At 47.5% G+C, this 16,898-nt stretch overlaps 1 protein-coding gene across 4 annotated transcripts; it reads left to right on the top strand.

Moving 5' to 3' along the window:
- Window positions 1-1,378: 1,378 nt before the first annotated feature.
- Window positions 1,379-16,526, top strand: LOC147033636 (uncharacterized). 4 transcript variants are annotated; one of them, XM_085871716.1, is made up of 4 exons: window positions 1,379-1,856; window positions 2,758-2,897; window positions 14,579-14,719; window positions 15,943-16,526. In XM_085871716.1, the coding sequence occupies exons 1-4, from the start codon at window positions 1,743-1,745 to the stop codon at window positions 15,947-15,949; spliced, it is 402 nt and encodes a 133-aa protein (XP_085727842.1). In that variant the 5' UTR covers window positions 1,379-1,742; the 3' UTR covers window positions 15,950-16,526. The 4 variants fall into 4 exon arrangements, 2 of the variants coding, with proteins under 2 accessions (XP_085727842.1, XP_085727843.1); XR_015055574.1 differs by lacking the exons at window positions 1,379-1,856; window positions 15,943-16,526 and adding an exon at window positions 2,229-2,393 and having other exon boundaries at window positions 14,579-15,297; XM_085871717.1 differs by lacking the exons at window positions 1,379-1,856; window positions 2,758-2,897 and adding an exon at window positions 10,412-10,832.
- Window positions 16,527-16,898: the final 372 nt, after the last annotated feature.

Here is a 16,898-nt window from a genome sequence, read left to right as displayed (position 1 = left end):
TGTGTACTTCTCTTACACCTCTCAAACCCCAGGAGTAAATCTGGCTGTGCCTTCCACTCTTCTCCCACCTCCTGTTTGCTTCTGTGTTCTCCCATCCTCCAAACAGTGAGGACTCCATTTTTACATCATTCTGTCTGGGATGGATGGACCAACTTTGAACCAATGTCCCAACTCTCCTTTCCTCATACGCGGTGACTTCCGTTGTCACGATGCCTATTGCCTGGGTGTTGGTACCTCTCCCACCTGCCATGGAACCTCAGCAAAGTTCTTCTTTGACTCCATGGGACTGACTTGATCTGTAAACTTTCTGTCCCGGATTTCTGTCAGTGGCAAATCGTCCCTTCTTTGGATTTGGTTGTGACCCAACTTCCCTGTCAATGTCTCGTGCTTTAACTCTTCTCCAATTGTTTCATCTGATCATGTGCTTTTGAAGGTCAACATCTCTCTGGCCATTCTCAGAGAACAGCCTCAGTGCCATCAGGTGTGACAGTTCCCTCAGGCAAACTGGCATGGACTGCAAGCAGCCATTGCACTTCAGGACTGGTCTCCTATATCTACCAACCCTGATATGATCTCAGCCTGGGAATTATTCCACAGAAACCTGCTCGATCTGATACACAGATTATTCCCATCTTGACTTCAGTTATCTTACCCATTCTCCTGCCGACGGTACACGAAATCCGATGGTGAGTGAGGCAGTTGCTTTGAAACGACTTCCTTTCTCTTCCTGTACGAAAAATCCAACTGAAGGAAAACTCAGATTACTCCACAAAGCCTGCACAACTATTGTGTGTGTGTGTGTGTGTGTGTGTGTGTGTGTGTGTGTGTGTGTGTGTGTGTGTGTGTGTGTGTGTGTGTGTGTGTGTGTGTGTGTGTGTGTGTGTGTGTGTGTGTGTGTGTGTGTCCTTTCAGGAGAGCCAGGAAATGACATCTGTCCAATCTCAAGACTGAACATTCAAACTTATCTCTCTCCTCAAGAACCTGGTGGTGACTTTTTAAGTCTGTCGCTGAGTTCCAGCACTTGAAATGGCACCACAGCCGACTCTGCTGGTGAGAAGGCCGATTGCTTCAATTCGGTGTTTGCTTCGAAATCTTGTGTCCCCAACCATGTGGAAACCAAGGTCTTCAAGATCATTGGAATATCCCTCAATGAAGCTGAGTCCAAGGGTCGATCACTTCACAATCGCAGACACGTCGATGGTCGCTCTGTCGACTGTCGCCTCCTTTCGGATCTTGCACCCTCTCATCTTTATTTGCATGGTCCCCTTCTCCACATTCTATTGAAGGGTACACATGGGCCTCCATCAACCCCGGTCGGGGATTGTTCGGAATGTTGGTCGGATGGTTCGAGCGGATTGTTGTTTCTGGAATGTTCGGGGATTGACGTCACCAGGGGGGTGGAGCGTGCGCGTGCTCAATGGGAAATGACGTCACCAAGGGGGTGGATTGTGCGCGTGCCCAATGAAGCACTTTGGTTATCCCTTCCCCACGTCGGAGTCGTGTGTATATTTCCACAGCCGAGAAGACTGGAATACTCGGCATATTTGTTTATGCGGTAATAACAATGACAAAGGTCAATGTGGCAGTGACGTCATTTGCAAAAAAACAGATACTACGAAAAGTGTTTGCTCTTCGTGACGTCAAACTTGACACGAATGAGTTGGAAAACATCACCGACAAATTCTGAGCAGATCTGATAATCCGATCATTGTTTAAAATCAAGATCTCTGTCGGGGCTGGGGATGACACATTCCCAAAATGGCGGCAATCCGTGGACGTCGTTTCCATGGCAACTCGTGCAGAGGTTCATTTTAGGGACGAAAAAGACGATAATTCGGAAACGCTTCAAGATACAGGTATCAAATTTCAATCAAGGTGATGGTGACGTCATTTGCATGATATTCGTCATACCCGTCAGGTTACCTTGTGACACCTTGTTTTAATGTTCCCCAACCCCCCTCCCCGTCTTCGACCTTGTCCGAGGGGCCGGGACAATAAATTAAAGCTTTACCAATGTTGTATGTGTGAAAAATAGCATGACGTCATAATCCGGTTCGCACTGCAGCAAAAGAATCTTATCTAGTGACGTCATAATAAACGTTCGCACTCCAGCAAGAGAACCATGTCTCCAGTGACGTGCAAAGCCACATACGCGTCACGACCACGTGATCTGTGACGTCACAATCAGCGGGGACGTCTGAGGAAGCACCGGATCACGTGCCCACCCCGTTCTGGCGACCATATAAAGCCCCGGAAGGAGCAATCACTTGGTGTCGAGCTCTCTTGCTCGATGCACCTTTCCGGGACTCGGGAGTTGATTGGCCGGTTCCTTTGTAAACCGTCCAGGTGTCTTCACACCTTCTCGGTCCCACTTTTGTTTCCTGCCTTCTTGGGTGAGTCGAGTCTCGTGGAGCACAGTTTCACTATCCCTCCATCCTCGTCTTGTAATCGAGTGGTGGTGCTTCCTCATCTTACCCGGTGATGGTGGGGCGAGTTGAAGACCCTCCTCCTCTTTCCTAGGATGTAGGGGGGGTATATATCTATTTCCTAGCACGTAGGGGGGTCCAGATGGAGCTTTATTGGCTGTGTTCGACCTTTCTGCTCACCTGTGTGTTGTTTGTGTTTGTATCTTCTCTCCTTTCTTTCTTTTATTTTGTGTTTATCTTTGTATATCCGTTTGTGTATGTGTGTTTGTGTGTGTGATACATGGACACAAATGATGAAATACACATTCTGAGTTCTCACCCCCATGGACAGTTCTGCGTTCCCCAGTTTGTTGTGGAGCGCTCACCAAGCGGCTTAAGAACTCAAGCAAGCACTCCATTCAAACCTGGAACAGCTGGCTTGGCAAGCACTCGCTACCTGCTTGGTAACGGAACACACGTCTCCAGGTTCAGGTGTGTCAGTGTGTGTGTGTGAGTCCTTGTGAGTGTGGAGTGGAAGGGAACCATGACGTGTTTACATCGATCGTACTTTCCATCCAATGAGGGTTTTCACGATAATATCACTGGATCTGTGGGTTTTGGGAAACAAGACGGGTTTAACCCCCGGAATGTGGGTCACTTGGGATCTTTGTAAATTCACTGAAACGTTTAACTAGTTGGGGAGAGATGGGGGTAAGTTGAGCCCCTTGTTGGTGGTGATGATCTCGAGTCCAAGGTTTCACGTTGTCAAAGATCACATCCATCTTGTTTTCACAACAAGTACAAGGACACAGTTTGTGGTCCATGTCATTCATGCAGGATCAACACCAGTGTCTCAATGAAGCAGAAAAAAGATAAACCACACAAGGGGCTCAACTTACCTGTCCATGGGATGGGTCGGTGCATGTACTGGGGTAGGTTGGTGCATGTGTTGGAGGAAGTTGATTTCCTGCATATGGCATGAAAGGTGATTACAGGATAACAATGTAGCAGTTCTGCAAAAGCGGCACTCCTCTGATGTAAAGGCACCCAACATACAGCGATCATGAGACAGTTATCTCGTTTATATTCCTTTACTTAGCCCTTCCATATGTCTGGTGGATAATTGTTGGTACAAGATTCATTGCATGGGCTTTTACTTTGGTCTTCCATCCCCTGTTCTTCCATCTCTTTACTTCAGTTTATTTCACCCAATAAAGCACACACACACACACACACACACACACACACACACACACACACACACACACACACACACACACACACACACACACACACACACACACACACACACACACACACACACACACACACACACACACACACACACACACCAGTCATGTTGCTCGCCAAGCAGGAGGAAGGAACATCTACATCCTCATTTGCAAACACACTATTTCCTGTTCAGGCGTACCTTAAACTAACCGAGGCCTAAACACAGATCCTCACCATGCTCACCACGACGTTACAACGCTCACCATGATCACTACAAATCTATTTATATCTATCTATAATTCCAGCAATGTGTGTGTGTGTGTCTGTGTGTCTGTAACCGCTGTTTCTCGACAACCACTGGTCCAATCTAATTGAAACTTGCCAGGTATTTTGCAGGGGACCTGTGGATGTGCCTTTTCAAGGTTTGATATTAATCGGACAAATGGTTCCCAAGTTATGGCCATTTATTTACCAAACCAATGACAGGACACGGTGCTGCGTAGGCATGGCTGTTGGGGAAGAGATCCTCAGCCACATTCCCCATTATGGGTTACAACGTACGGACTTCCGGATTGTGTTGACTTACTGTATCTATCTATAATTCCAGCAATGTGTGTGTGTGTCTGTCTGCGACCACCGTTTCTCGACAACCGCCGGTCCGATCTAATTGAAACTTGCCAGGAATATTGCCGGGGACCCGCGGATGTGCCTTTTCAAGGTTTGATATTAATCGGACGAGTGGTTCCCAAGTTATGGCCATTTATTTACCAAACCAATGACAGGACACGGTGCTGCGTGGGCGTGGCCGTTGGGGAAGAGATCCTCAGCCACATTCCCCATTATGGGTTACAACGTACGGACTTCCGGATCGTGTTGACTTACTGTATCTATCTATAATTCCAGCAATGTGTGTGTGTGTGTGTGTGTCTGTCTGCGACCGCCGTTTCTCGACAACCGCCGGTCCGATCTAATTGAAACTTGCCAGGAATATTGCCGGGGACCCGCGGATGTGCCTTTTCAAGGTTTGATATTAATCGGACGAGCGGTTCCCAAGTTGCGCCATTTTATTGCTTTTTTTCAGTGTTGCAAAAGGTGTATATATCGCAGCTGAAGTGTCGTTCCACCTTATCACCTTATTATGTCATTTTTTCCCAAAGATATCTCAGAATAATGATAACAGCATATTAATAATAATAGCACAATAATTCTTCTTCTTCTTCTTTCGGCTGTTCCTGTTAGGGGTCGCCACAGCGGATCATCAATATGATCCGCATCGTGATTTGGCACATGTTTTACACCGGATGCCCTTCCTGACACAACCCTGGTCGCCTCTTGCGACACAGGGATCTGGTACACCTATTTTAACCGGGGTATACACCAGCCCTGTACACTGGTACTCATTTCGCCAACCTTGGAAGGATGACAGGCTGAGTCAACCCCCTGGTGTATTAATTCAGTGGCCCAACGGGGCTTGAACTCAGGACCTTTTGGATCCCAAGCCGCTGCCTTAACCACTGCGCCAACACCAGACGCCAATAATAGCACAATAATTGGCAGTAATAAAAATAATAACGTGAAACAATGACCAATGTCTCAAACAATAACGACATATATTGTCTGTCAATCAATAATGATCAATAACGTCTGTCAACCAATGACAGGACACGGTGCTATGACATTACGAATGACGTCACAATTAATATTTTTTTTTTTGCACGATTGACGTCACAATTCTTCTTCTTCATTTGGTATGACGTCACAATTGACGCTGGGGATCTGAGTATGTGCCTTTTCAAGGTTTGATGTCGTTCTTCGAGTTGATGTCACGAATGACGTCACAATTAATGTTTATTTATTTTTGCACGATTGACGTTACAATTCTTCTTCATTTGCTATGACGTCACAATAGACGCTGGGGACCTGAGTAGGTGCCTTTTCAAGGTTTGATATTAATCGAACAAGCGGTTCCCCAGTTACAGCCATTTATCTGTCAACCAATGACAAGACACGCTGCTATGACATCACGAATGACGTCACAATAAATGTTTTTTTTCATTTTTTTTAATTATTTTTTTTGCACGATTGACATCACAATTCTTCTTCTTTTGCTATGACATCACAATCTGCGCTGGGGACCTGAGTATGTGCCTTTTCAAGGTTTGATATCGTTCTTCATCCATTTCAGCTGTTTCCCAAGTGTTTACCAAGGTTTGAAAGCTGTTTTTCCCAAGGTTTGAATTGATTGTTCAAATTATTAATTAATCCCAAGGTTTGAATTTTCCCAAGGGAAAGAGCTGTTTCCCAAGGGCTTGAAAGCTGTTTTTTTCCCAAGGTTTGAATTAATTGTTGTGCTTGGTAGACATTTGTGAATACATTTACAGAGAGAGAAGCGCGAGAGAGGGGGGGTAAAGGGGGCGAGAGGGGGGTGAGAGAGATGGGGCATCACAATTCTTCTTATTCTTCGTTTGATATGACGTCACAATTGACGCTGGGAACCTGAGTATGTTTCCCAGGTGTTTCCCAAGTTATGGCCATTTATGATACAGTTGGTCCGATCTAATTGAAACAATGCCCCAATCCATTCATCGTTTACGAGAGCGAAGGAACGAAGCTGCAACTATGGGCACGCACCGACGGGCACGCATTAGTTCGAATAATTTCTCGATTTCTTATACGCATTTACAGATAAACACAATGCCCCAATCCAGTCGTCGTTTACGAGAGCGAAGGAACGGCCTGTGTAGTTGTTTGAAAGTTTTTGTTTTTTTTTTTGCACGTACGGCCACGCACATACGGGCACGCGAGAGCAAAGGAACGACCTGTGGTTGTTGTTTCTGGTACGCGGTTTGAAAGTTGTTTGCACTTACGGCCACGCATGTATGGGCATGCGAGAGTGAAGAAACGGTCTGTATGGTTGTTAATTCTGGCACGGTTTGAAAGTTTTTGTTTTTTTTTGTTTTTTTTTTTGGACGTACCGCCACGCACGTATGGGTACGTGAGAGCGAAGGAACGGCCTGTGTGGTTGTTATTTCTGGAACGCAGTTTGAACGTTTTTTTTTTTTTTTTTTTTTTTTTTTTTTGCACGTACGGCCATGCACGTATGGCCACGCACATACGGGCATGCACTAGTTTTATTAAAATTGAAGTTTCGTATACACTTGAACATGATGTGAGATATCTTATTTTATGACCTCTTCACATTAATATATACTTGTGCGGGCCCGTAGGTGAGTGCCAGTACGTGCAGCTTCGTTCCTTCACTCTCGTAAACGACGACTGGATTGGGGCATTGTTTCAATTAGATTGGACCAACCGTATCATAAATGGCCATAACTTGGGAAACACCTGGGAAACATACTCAGGTCCCCAGCGTCAATTGTGACGTCATATCAAATGAAGAAAAGAAGAATTGTAACGCCCCCCCTCTCTCCTCCCCTCTCTCACCCCCTCTCTCACCCCCTCTCTCTCCCCCTAGTCTTGCCCCCCTCTCTCGCCCCCTCTCTCGCCCCCCTCTCTCGCCCCCTCTCTCGCCCCCTCTCTCGCCCCCTCTCTCGCCCCCTCTCTCGCCCCCTCTCTCGCCCCCCTCTCTCGCCCCCTCTCTCGCCCTCCTCTCTCGCCCTCCTCTCTCGCCCCCTCTCTCGCCCCCTCTCTCGCCCCCCTCTCTCGCCCCCTCTCTCGCCCCCCTCTCTCGCCCCCTCTCTCGCCCCCTCTCTCGCCCCCTCTCTCTCCCCCCTCTCTCGCCCCCTCTCTCGCCCCCTCTCTCTCCACCCTCTCTCTCCACCCTCCCTCTTCCCCCTCTCTCTCTCACCCCTAGTCTCGCCCCTCCTCTCTCTCTCCCCACTCTCTCTGCCCCACTCTCTCTGCCCCACTCTCTCTGCCCCACTCTCTCTGCCCCACTCTCTCTGCCCCACTCTCTCCGCCCCACTCTCTCCGCCCCACTCTCTCCGCCCCACTCTCTCCGCCTCACTCTCTCCGCCTCACTCTCTCCGCCCCACTCTCTCGCCCCACTCTCTCGCCCCCTCACTCTCTCGCCCCACTCTCTCGCCCCACTCTCTCGCCCCACTCTCTCGCCCCACTCTCTCGCCCCCACTCTCTCGCCCCCACTCTCTCGCCCCCACTCTCTCGCCCCCACTCTCTCGCCCCCACTCTCTCGCCCCCACTCTCTCGCCCCCTCTCACCGCCCCCCTCTCCCGCCCTCCTCTCTCGCCCCCTCCTCTCTCCCCCTGCACCGAGATCAAGTATATGGAACATTTCGAAATTAAACGGTCAATCGTCAAGGCGTTGAACGCATGGTGAACTGCATATGCATTTTGACTTTTAGGTGCACCGAGCACATACTCAGGTCCCCAGCGTTAATTGTGACATCATATGAAACGAAGAAGAAGAATTGTGACGTCAATCGTGCAAAAATAAAATAATTCAAAAAACACATTGTGACGTCAATAGTGACGTCCCAACACCGTGTCTTGTCATTGGTTGGGAAATAAATGGCCATAACTTGGGAACCGCTTGTCCGATTAATATCAAACCTTGAAAAGGAACATCCTCAGGTCCCCAGCAAAATTCCTGGCAAGTGTCAATTAGATCGGACCAGTGGTTGTCGAGAAACAGCGGTCGCAGACGGACACAGACAGACAGACACACAGACACACAGAGATATCTCAAGACTGCATGGGGTAAGGTGTTCCTTGATCACTCTCTGTCTCTGTCTCTGTCTCTCTCTCTCTCTCATCGGCAATGTGAGGGGTGTAAATAACAATGAGCTGCTGTTCTTCCTAAGGATGTGGAAGCCGAAGACTGCCAGTTCCACAGGTGAGACGAAATACCTTCACCTTGGTATTGTCACATTGCAACACCAAGATGTGAAACCGTGGAAGATCAAGTGGAAATCCCCAGGTTTATCCAGGTGGCCCAAAGCTTTTTAAGGATGGATGAGGGTCCCCAGGGCAAGCATGTCCATCGTTGTATGGACTGGATTCGAGGGAGGATGTCGGAGAGATCAAGTTGTGGTGCATCATTTGAGAATGTCAAAATCTCTGATCTTGATTTTGCAGATGATGCAGTCATCTTTGGAGAGAATCTGGACATCCTTTTGGGGTCCTCGAGGCACTGGATGAGGCATCGGAACCACTGGCATTATGGGATTCCTGGGTCAACACTAAGATCCAGGCTTTCAATGACATCTTGGATGCTGCTATCTTGTCTGTACCTGTTTTAGTGAGGATGTTGAGGTCACGTGGAGATTCACTTACCTTGGCAGTGATATTCATGTCTCTGCTGGTTGTGAGACAGAAGTCAACAGACGTCTGGGTCGGACCTGAAGAGTCATGGATTCAATGGATCATGGGGTGTGTCGCTGCCAGTACCTGCGTCGGAGGACGAAATCCCGAGTTTTCAGGTCCTTTGTGCTTCCAGTCTTGCTCTATGGATGTCAGACTTGGACTCTGACCAGGGATCTGAGATGGAGAATTAATACCTTTGGCACCAGGTCTCTTCGCAGAATCCTTGGCTATCACTGGTCAGACTTTGTGTCCAACGAGTGGTTGCTGAGAGAGACTCAGATGAGATTTGTTACCTGTATAGTCTGTGAGTGTCAGCTGCGGCTGTATTGTCATGTGGCTCGTTTTTCTGACGCTGATCCTGACCACCAGATTGTCTCAGCGCGGGAGCCTCATGAGTGGAGGAGGCCAAGGGGTCGACCACATGCCTCGTGGTTGCAGCAAATTGTTCAACATCTCAAAGAGATGGGGATCGGCCAGTTATTTGCCTGCGGGTTGGTTAAGCTGAGTCCCCTGGAATACCAGTGGAAAGTAGACGCAGCGATGTTCTGCTCTGGCACATTATCCAAGACCTGACCAGGCCTTACTTACTTGGTTTGGTGAGAGTTCCAGGAAATAACTGTAGATATGTGCAAATTTCTTGTTATTTTGTTGAAGATTTTTCAATATTGAGTGGACGATGTTACGGATTTCTGTGGAGGAGGGAAGAACGAGGTTTTCTGGAATGTTCGGGGGACGTCACCAGGGGGTGGATCGTGTGCATGCCCAATGCGGATTGACGTCACCAGGTGGTGGAGCGTGCATGTGCCCACCGGATGTTGACGTCACCAGGTGGTGGAGCGTGCATGTGCCCACCGGATGTTGACGTCACCAGGTGGTGGAGCGTGCACGTGCCAATGGGCAATGACATCACCAGGGGGGTGGAGTGGCACGTGCCCAATGGGAAATGACGTCACCAAGGGGGTGAAGCGTGCACGTGCCCAAGGGGGTGGATTGTGCGCGTGCCCAATGAAGCACTTTGGTTATCCCTTCCCCACGTCGGAGTCGTACCCGAGAAGACTGGAATACTCGGCATATTTGCTTATGCGGGGAAACAACAATGTCAAAGGTCAAGGTGACAGTGACGTCATTTGCATAAAACAGATACCACGAAAAGTGTTTGCTCTTTGTGACGTCAAACTTGACACAAACGAGTTGGAAAAGATCACCGAAAACTTCCGAGCAGATCTGATGATCCGATCATTGTTTAAAATCAAGATCTCTGTCGGGGCTGGGGATGACACATTCCCAAAATGGCGGCAATCCGTTGACGTCGTTTCCATGGCAACGAGTGCAGAGGTTCATTTTAGGGGCAAAAATGAAACGCTTCAAGATACAGGTATCAAATTGCAAACAAGGTGATGGTGACGTCATTTGCATGATATTCGTCATACCCGTCAGGTTACCTTGTGACACCTTGTTTTAATGTTTCCCAACCCCTCTCCGCGTCTTCGACCTTGTCGGAGGGGCCGGGACAATAAATTAAAGCTTTACCAACGTTGTGTGTGTGAAAAATAGCATGACGTCATAATCCGGTTCGTACTTCAGCAAAAGAACCGTATCGAGTGACGTCATAATATACGTTCGCACTCCAGCAAGAGAACCGTGTCTCCAGTGACGTGCAAACCCACATATGCGTCACGACCACGTGATCTGTGACGCCACAATCAGCGGGGACGTCTGAGGAAGCACCGGATCACGTGCCCACCCCGTTCTGGCGACCATATAAAGCCCCGGAAGGAGCAATCACTTGGTGTCGAGCTCTCTTGCTCGATGCACCTTTCCGGGACTCGGGAGTTGATTGGCCGGTTCCTTTGTAAACCGTCCAGGTGTCTTCACACCTTCTCGGTCCCACTTTTGTTTCCTGCCTTCTTGGGTGAGTCGAGTCTCGTGGAGCACAGTTTCACTATCCCTCCATCCTCGTCTTGTAATCGAGTGGTGGTGCTTCCTCATCTTACCCGGTGATGGTGGGGCGAGTTGAAGACCCTCCTCCTCTTTCCTAGGATGTAGGGGGGGTATATATCTATTTCCTAGCACGTAGGGGGGTCCAGATGGAGCTTTATTGGCTGTGTTCGACCTTTCTGCTTACCTGTGTGTTGTTTGTGTTTGTATCTTCTCTCCTTTCTTTTATTTTGTGTTTATCTTTGTATATCCGTTTGTGTATGTGTGTTTGTGTGCGATACATGGACACAAATTATGAAATACACATTCTGAGTTCTCACCCCCATGGACGGTTCTGCGTTCCCCAGTTTATTGTGCATCGCTCACCAAGCGGCTTAAGCACTCAAGCAAGCACTCTATTCAAACCTGTTGATAAGGAACAGCGGGATTGGCAAGTACTCGCTACCTGCTTGGTAACGGAACACACGTCTCCAGGTTCAGGTGTGTCAGTGTGTGTGTGTGAGTCCTTGTGAGTGTGGAGTGGAAGGGAACCATGACGTGTTTACATCGATCGTACTTTCCATCCAATGAGGGTTTTCACGATAATATCACTGGATCTGTGGGTTTTGGGAAACAAGACGGGTTTAACCCCCGGAATGTGGGTCACTTGGGATCTTTGTAAATTCACTGAAACGTTTAACTAGTTGGGGAGAGATGGGGGTAAGTTGAGCCCCTTGTTGGTGGTGATGATCTCGAGTCCAAGGTTTCACGTTGTCAAAGATCACATCCATCTTGTTTTCACAAGTACAAGGACACAGTTTCTGGTCCATGTCAGTCATGCAGGATCAACACCAGTGTCTCAATGAAGCAGAAAAAAAGATGAAACAAGCAAGGGGCTCAACTTACCTGTCCATGGGGTGAGACTAAGGTAAGTTTGTCTGTGCACTGGGGTGACATTGGGGTGTGTTGGTGGATGTACTGGGGTATGTTGGTGGATGTAATGGGGTATACTGGGGTAGGTTGGTGGATGTACTGGGGTAGGTTGGTGGATGTAATGGGGTATGTTGGTGCACATACTGCGGTGTGTTGGTGGATATACTGGGGTATGTTGGTGGATGTACTGGGTACACTGTGGTCTGTTGGTGGATGTACTGGGATATGTTGGTGGATATACTGGGGTAGGTTGGTGGATGTACTGGGTACACTGGGATATGTTGGTGGATTTTCTGGGGTAGGTTGGTGGATGTACTGGGTACACTGGGATATGTTGGTGCACATACTGCGGTGTGTTGGTGGATGTACTGGGATAAGTAAGACCAAATGCTGGGGTACGTTGGTGCATTTACTAGGGTGTGCTGGTGCATATGTTGGTGCATGTAGTAGGGTATGTTGGTGCATGTACTGGGGTGTGCTGGTGCATATGTTGGTGCATGTGCTGGCGTGTGTTGGTGCGGTTTGAAAGTTTATTTTATTTATGTTTTTTTTTTTTTCCACGTACGGGCACGCGAGAGCGAAGGAACAGCCTGTGTGGTTGTTGTTTCTGGCAAGTGGTTTTGAAAGTTAATTTTATTTATTTATTTATTTAATTTTTTGCACGTACGGGCAAGCCCGTAGGTACATCATCCATCAGATCCTTCAAAATCTGTGATGGGTGTATGGGCATGCAGTACAAAAGCAAACTACAATATCTGTGATGGTTGTACGGGATTACGCATGTATGGGCAAGCGAGAGCGAAGGAACGGCCTGTGTGTTTGTTTCTGGCAAGCGGTTTTGAATTTTTTTTTTTTTATTTTTTTTTTATTTTTTATTTTTTGCACGTACGGGCATGCCCGTAGGTATGTCATCCATCAGATCCTTCAAAATCTGTTGGTTGCAAAATCTGTGATGGATGTATGGGCATGCAGTACAAAAGCAAACTACAATGTCTGTGATGGTTGTACGGGATCACGCATGTATGGGCACGCACGTGCGGGCACGTGGTTTGAAAGTTTTTTTTGTTTGTTTTTTTTTGCAAGTACGGGCACTTACTGGTACAGTATTACTAAAACTCTCATCTTGTATGTATGTATGTATGTTACCGAAATACAGCCAAAACGGGACACAATAGCGCAAAATTTTTATGGCCACCTTACTCACCATTCTCTTGCGGTGTGCAGTCTCAAGTTTCGTTCAAATCGGGCAGCAATGAAATTATTTTTAAAATCGATTCCCGATTCAGTTAAGTACTCCTCGGGAGAATTTGATCAATGCAAACAACCCCAGCGGTATAGTTTGCTAGAGCTATCTTTTTTTTTTTTTCCTTGAGATATTTTCTAATGAACCACTGTCACAACAGGAACCCAACGGGTTCACGGGTCGTCTAGTGTATCCTAAGATTCCCCACAACAACCTACGCCCGACCTCTTCACCGCAAATACCACAACCATATCAGTCTCCTCACTCCAATCTCCTCAACCACTCGCAATATTTTAGTGCCTTCACCACAAATTCCACACTGCCTCAACTACCTCACATCAACCACAGCCCTCTATACACTCCCCACACTCTCTGAAGGTGCCGGAGGAACGAAGGACATGCGAGCTGGGGTGTTTCGGCGTATTACTTGAAGCGCAAACGTGTGCTGGTTTCGTTCAACGATGTCCGGGTAGCTTCAGCATGCTGTGAGATAACAACGCTCGAACGGAGTTCAACGTGCGTGTTCATGGCTGGACAGCACTCGCAAACACCTGCGGCCAAAGGGAATTTGCAGAGCTTTGTCACGTGGCCAGGCTCTGAGGCCATGTTCGACTCCAGAGTCTGGCGGAGCGTGCTCTTGCACTGGGTGAGGAATCTGCACCAATTGGGGAACTCCAAAATGCCGACTAGGCCTCCTGATGTACTTTTTGGCTTGTCCCTTACCTTGGCTCCATAAAAAAAGCCAATCAGGCTCAGTCACTCTCTGTCCAGCGTCCCAGCCGAATCTCGTCCGGAGCCTTTGACAAGCAGAGTGCAACCGAGCGAGGAAAGCGGGGTGAAGCGAGAATTGCCGGGGTCGTTGCCGGGTCCTCTCTGGGTCATCGGCGCTCGGCTTTGACAGCGTTCCATTGTCATTAACATAACATTTACAAACTTTCTCACACATCCAGTTAAGCTTTTCCCTCACGCATCTTTTCTCCATCTGTGCCTCGTTCACTAAAAGAGCATCACCGATTTGCACCTTTCACAGCTTCGTGTTGCATCACACTGCATTACCTTTTTGCACCTCCCTCTCATGTAATGTGGACACTCCTTTTTTCTTTCCTTCTCCCCCTTCCGAAGTGATTGGGGTGGGTAGGTCCGTCGATCACATCAGTTACCAATGAGGTTGCCGACACCTCAATTGTCTCCTCTTTCTGGGCTAACTCCAATTTCCTCGGGTGTGTGTTTGTGAGATTGTGCCTATAACATGTGTAACATAAGTAAGTTTGTCGAAGTTTCTGTCGGGTTAACTCTGCACTGTCTTCTTTTATAAATAACTGTATTATCTTTTGCTACACTAACAAATTCCTTGCTGTGCATAATTTATGACTCAACCAATTACTATGCCATATCATTTTACTCGCCCTTGCTGTGTAAATAAATTGCTTATCATAAATGTTCCCAGCTCGTTTTCATCTTTTCCTTCATTGATCCAGCATGGTCCACACTTTCGTTTTGCCTGATTTACCCTTTTCCTTTTGTGCTGTTTGTCTTGTCGTTTTGCATTGTCTCGCCATCCCCAGGACCATCAAGGCATCACTCACCTTGCTTGATCACCTGTTCTCCATCAAGGCATCACTCACCTCACTTCACCATTTGCTCCGTGGCCTGTGTTCCACCCCCACCTGTTCTCTGGACTGCCACTCGCTGCAAACTCATCCCAGGTGACACCCTTCCAATTATTTTGGTGGTTTTGTTTGTTCTTTTGTTTGAACTGCATTCACAGCAGCAGCATGCCACCACGCTTCTGGACTTCACCTTTGCTGCAGCCTCGTAACAGCCACACACCAGTCTCATGCCACTTTGCTTAACTTCTTTTGCCACGTATCACCATGTCCATGAACTGCACAAACGCAGCTCGGTGGAGGAAGTGGCTCGGTTCTTGTTGCTGCTTCCTTTGATAATTTTTCTTTAGAAGGCCACAACATTTATGGCCTGTGTGCCGGTCACCATTTGTTCGATGTGCTTTGTTTGCTTTGTTAGATGTGCTGGTGAAGAGCATGATGGTAGCAAAAAGTCAACAGGTGTTCCCCTCACCTCCACAATTTTCCTTTTGAATTTCTGTCGGTCCTTGGTCAGAAATTGTACATAGTTGTGTAGATTTATTAAAGCCCACCGGTTATGTGTTTTAGTTTCAAAAATTCCGGCAATTTTGGTGGAGCACAAGGTTGTTTGTGTGAGTCAGGCAGTTCCCAACGCATCAGGCAGGACATATCTAGTTTTAATTGTTGCACACACTCAAGGGTAGTTCAAACGTACTTGGTAGGGGTAACTTCACCTGCATATCACACAGTAATGCTAACTTTTAATGGCAATGATGTAACTTTTTACTGATGTCTCCAGCTGTTGGACGACTCGGGGTGAGTCGCAGATCGGGAAAGGGGTCGTGTTATGGGTTTCAGAATCGGATATGACTAATACATATACACATTTAGGTCCTCAGACAGTTATTTCCCAAAATGCATGCCCAGGATAGACCCATCCCCATGTCTGGTGGGATTCTAACTTTGATGCGTTGAGAAGGGTATAGAATGGATTCCCTTTCTTATGGGATGGTCTTTTTCTCTTTATGACAGACGCATTCATGCACTTGAGATAGCCGTTAGCCCAACGGAGGCTCGTCTACCCCCTTTTCATCAGGACACATTGGCTTGGAGGTGGACGAATTATTTACACCTTGGACTTGCAGGACATTTGATTAAGCACACCACGGGTTTTTCTTGAGCAGTTATTCTGATGGTGAAATATGGCTGTGCATCATTCACCTCACCCACCTGTTTTCCATCGACGTTCGCCTCAGCGCCACACAGTGCACCATGGTGCCTTGCAGCACCTCACAGCTCCTTACAGCTGTCCGTTGTTTGTGACTCCTGGTGGCTCCTGACAGTGGGTGATGCTTGGATCATTAATGCTAGTTCTGCTCGAGACCTGCTCTTGGCGTCCCTGGTTCCTGGGGGTGATGATGTGCCGCCGATTGGTGTTCAAGCCTGTTTGCGAGTGGGTGCACGGTAAAGCAGAGCGCTGGCAACGGACCAAGGCACACTCGCACACTTCGGGACATTTTAATGGACGCACGTCGACTTCCACCTTGGTAAGCGAGATCGGATTCCTTGCCCACCCCCCCCCCCTCCCCGAATGATCTGGGTACCACTGTGTCGTGTTTAATCGTTAAGTAAGGCATAGTGATAGGCATCTGCTCTTTGTCTGTATTTCTATCAATGCCTGTTTAATTCTTAATTTGCTTGAGATTACTTTTAATTGATTTGAATTCCCTATTTTCACCACAAGGAGAAAAAAAGTTCTTATGTTTATTTATTTTTCCTTATTAATAAATTCCTTGTTGACATTTCAACCTGCCTGTGTTTGTTCTCTCCTTCCATTGATCCAGCATTGTCTGAACCTCGATAGACTGGGAGGTAATTACCAAACTAATTAGCCTATCATAGTTGGCACGCACCAGCGGTAAACGCTCAGCCGCCATAATTAAGATCTAATCAATATAAGATTGGTGCTTTGCCGAGGGCGCGGTCCCCGTTCAGGAAGCCACGTGACCTCTAGTTAAACGGAAAATTAGACGGTGGACATGAACTCGTGGTCAACTGATTGGCGTTTGTGGTTGTAAAGCAACCCACCGTACCACAAACTTGATTGTGAGCGGTGGCCCCAGGTCCGGCTCTTCCGAGGAGAAACGACGGGGATTAACCCCCTCATAATAGACTCGGTAACCCATGGCCGTAACTATATATATGTATATATGTATATATATATATATATGTATATATATATATATATATATATATATATATATATATATATATATATGTATATATGTATATATATATA

Source organism: Eptatretus burgeri, chromosome 2 (assembly GCF_056783735.1).
Source record: "Eptatretus burgeri isolate ZD-2024b chromosome 2, Ebu_testis_v1, whole genome shotgun sequence".
NCBI lineage: Eukaryota > Metazoa > Chordata > Myxini > Myxiniformes > Myxinidae > Eptatretus > Eptatretus burgeri.
Note: the sequence above shows the minus strand (reverse complement) of the source record. Positions and strands in the feature narration are given on the sequence as shown.

Bases quoted from the DNA above. Each gene is read 5' to 3' on its own strand.
- LOC147033636 (XM_085871716.1), top strand. From the start codon at position 1,743: ATGACACATTCCCAAAATGGCGGCAATCCGTGGACGTCGTTTCCATGG. The intron at 1,857-2,757 runs GTATCAAATTTC...CCCCATGGACAG, and splicing joins GGAAACGCTTCAAGATACAG to TTCTGCGTTCCCCAGTTTGT. The intron at 2,898-14,578 runs GTGTGTCAGTGT...CGCCATCCCCAG, and splicing joins ACACACGTCTCCAGGTTCAG to GACCATCAAGGCATCACTCA.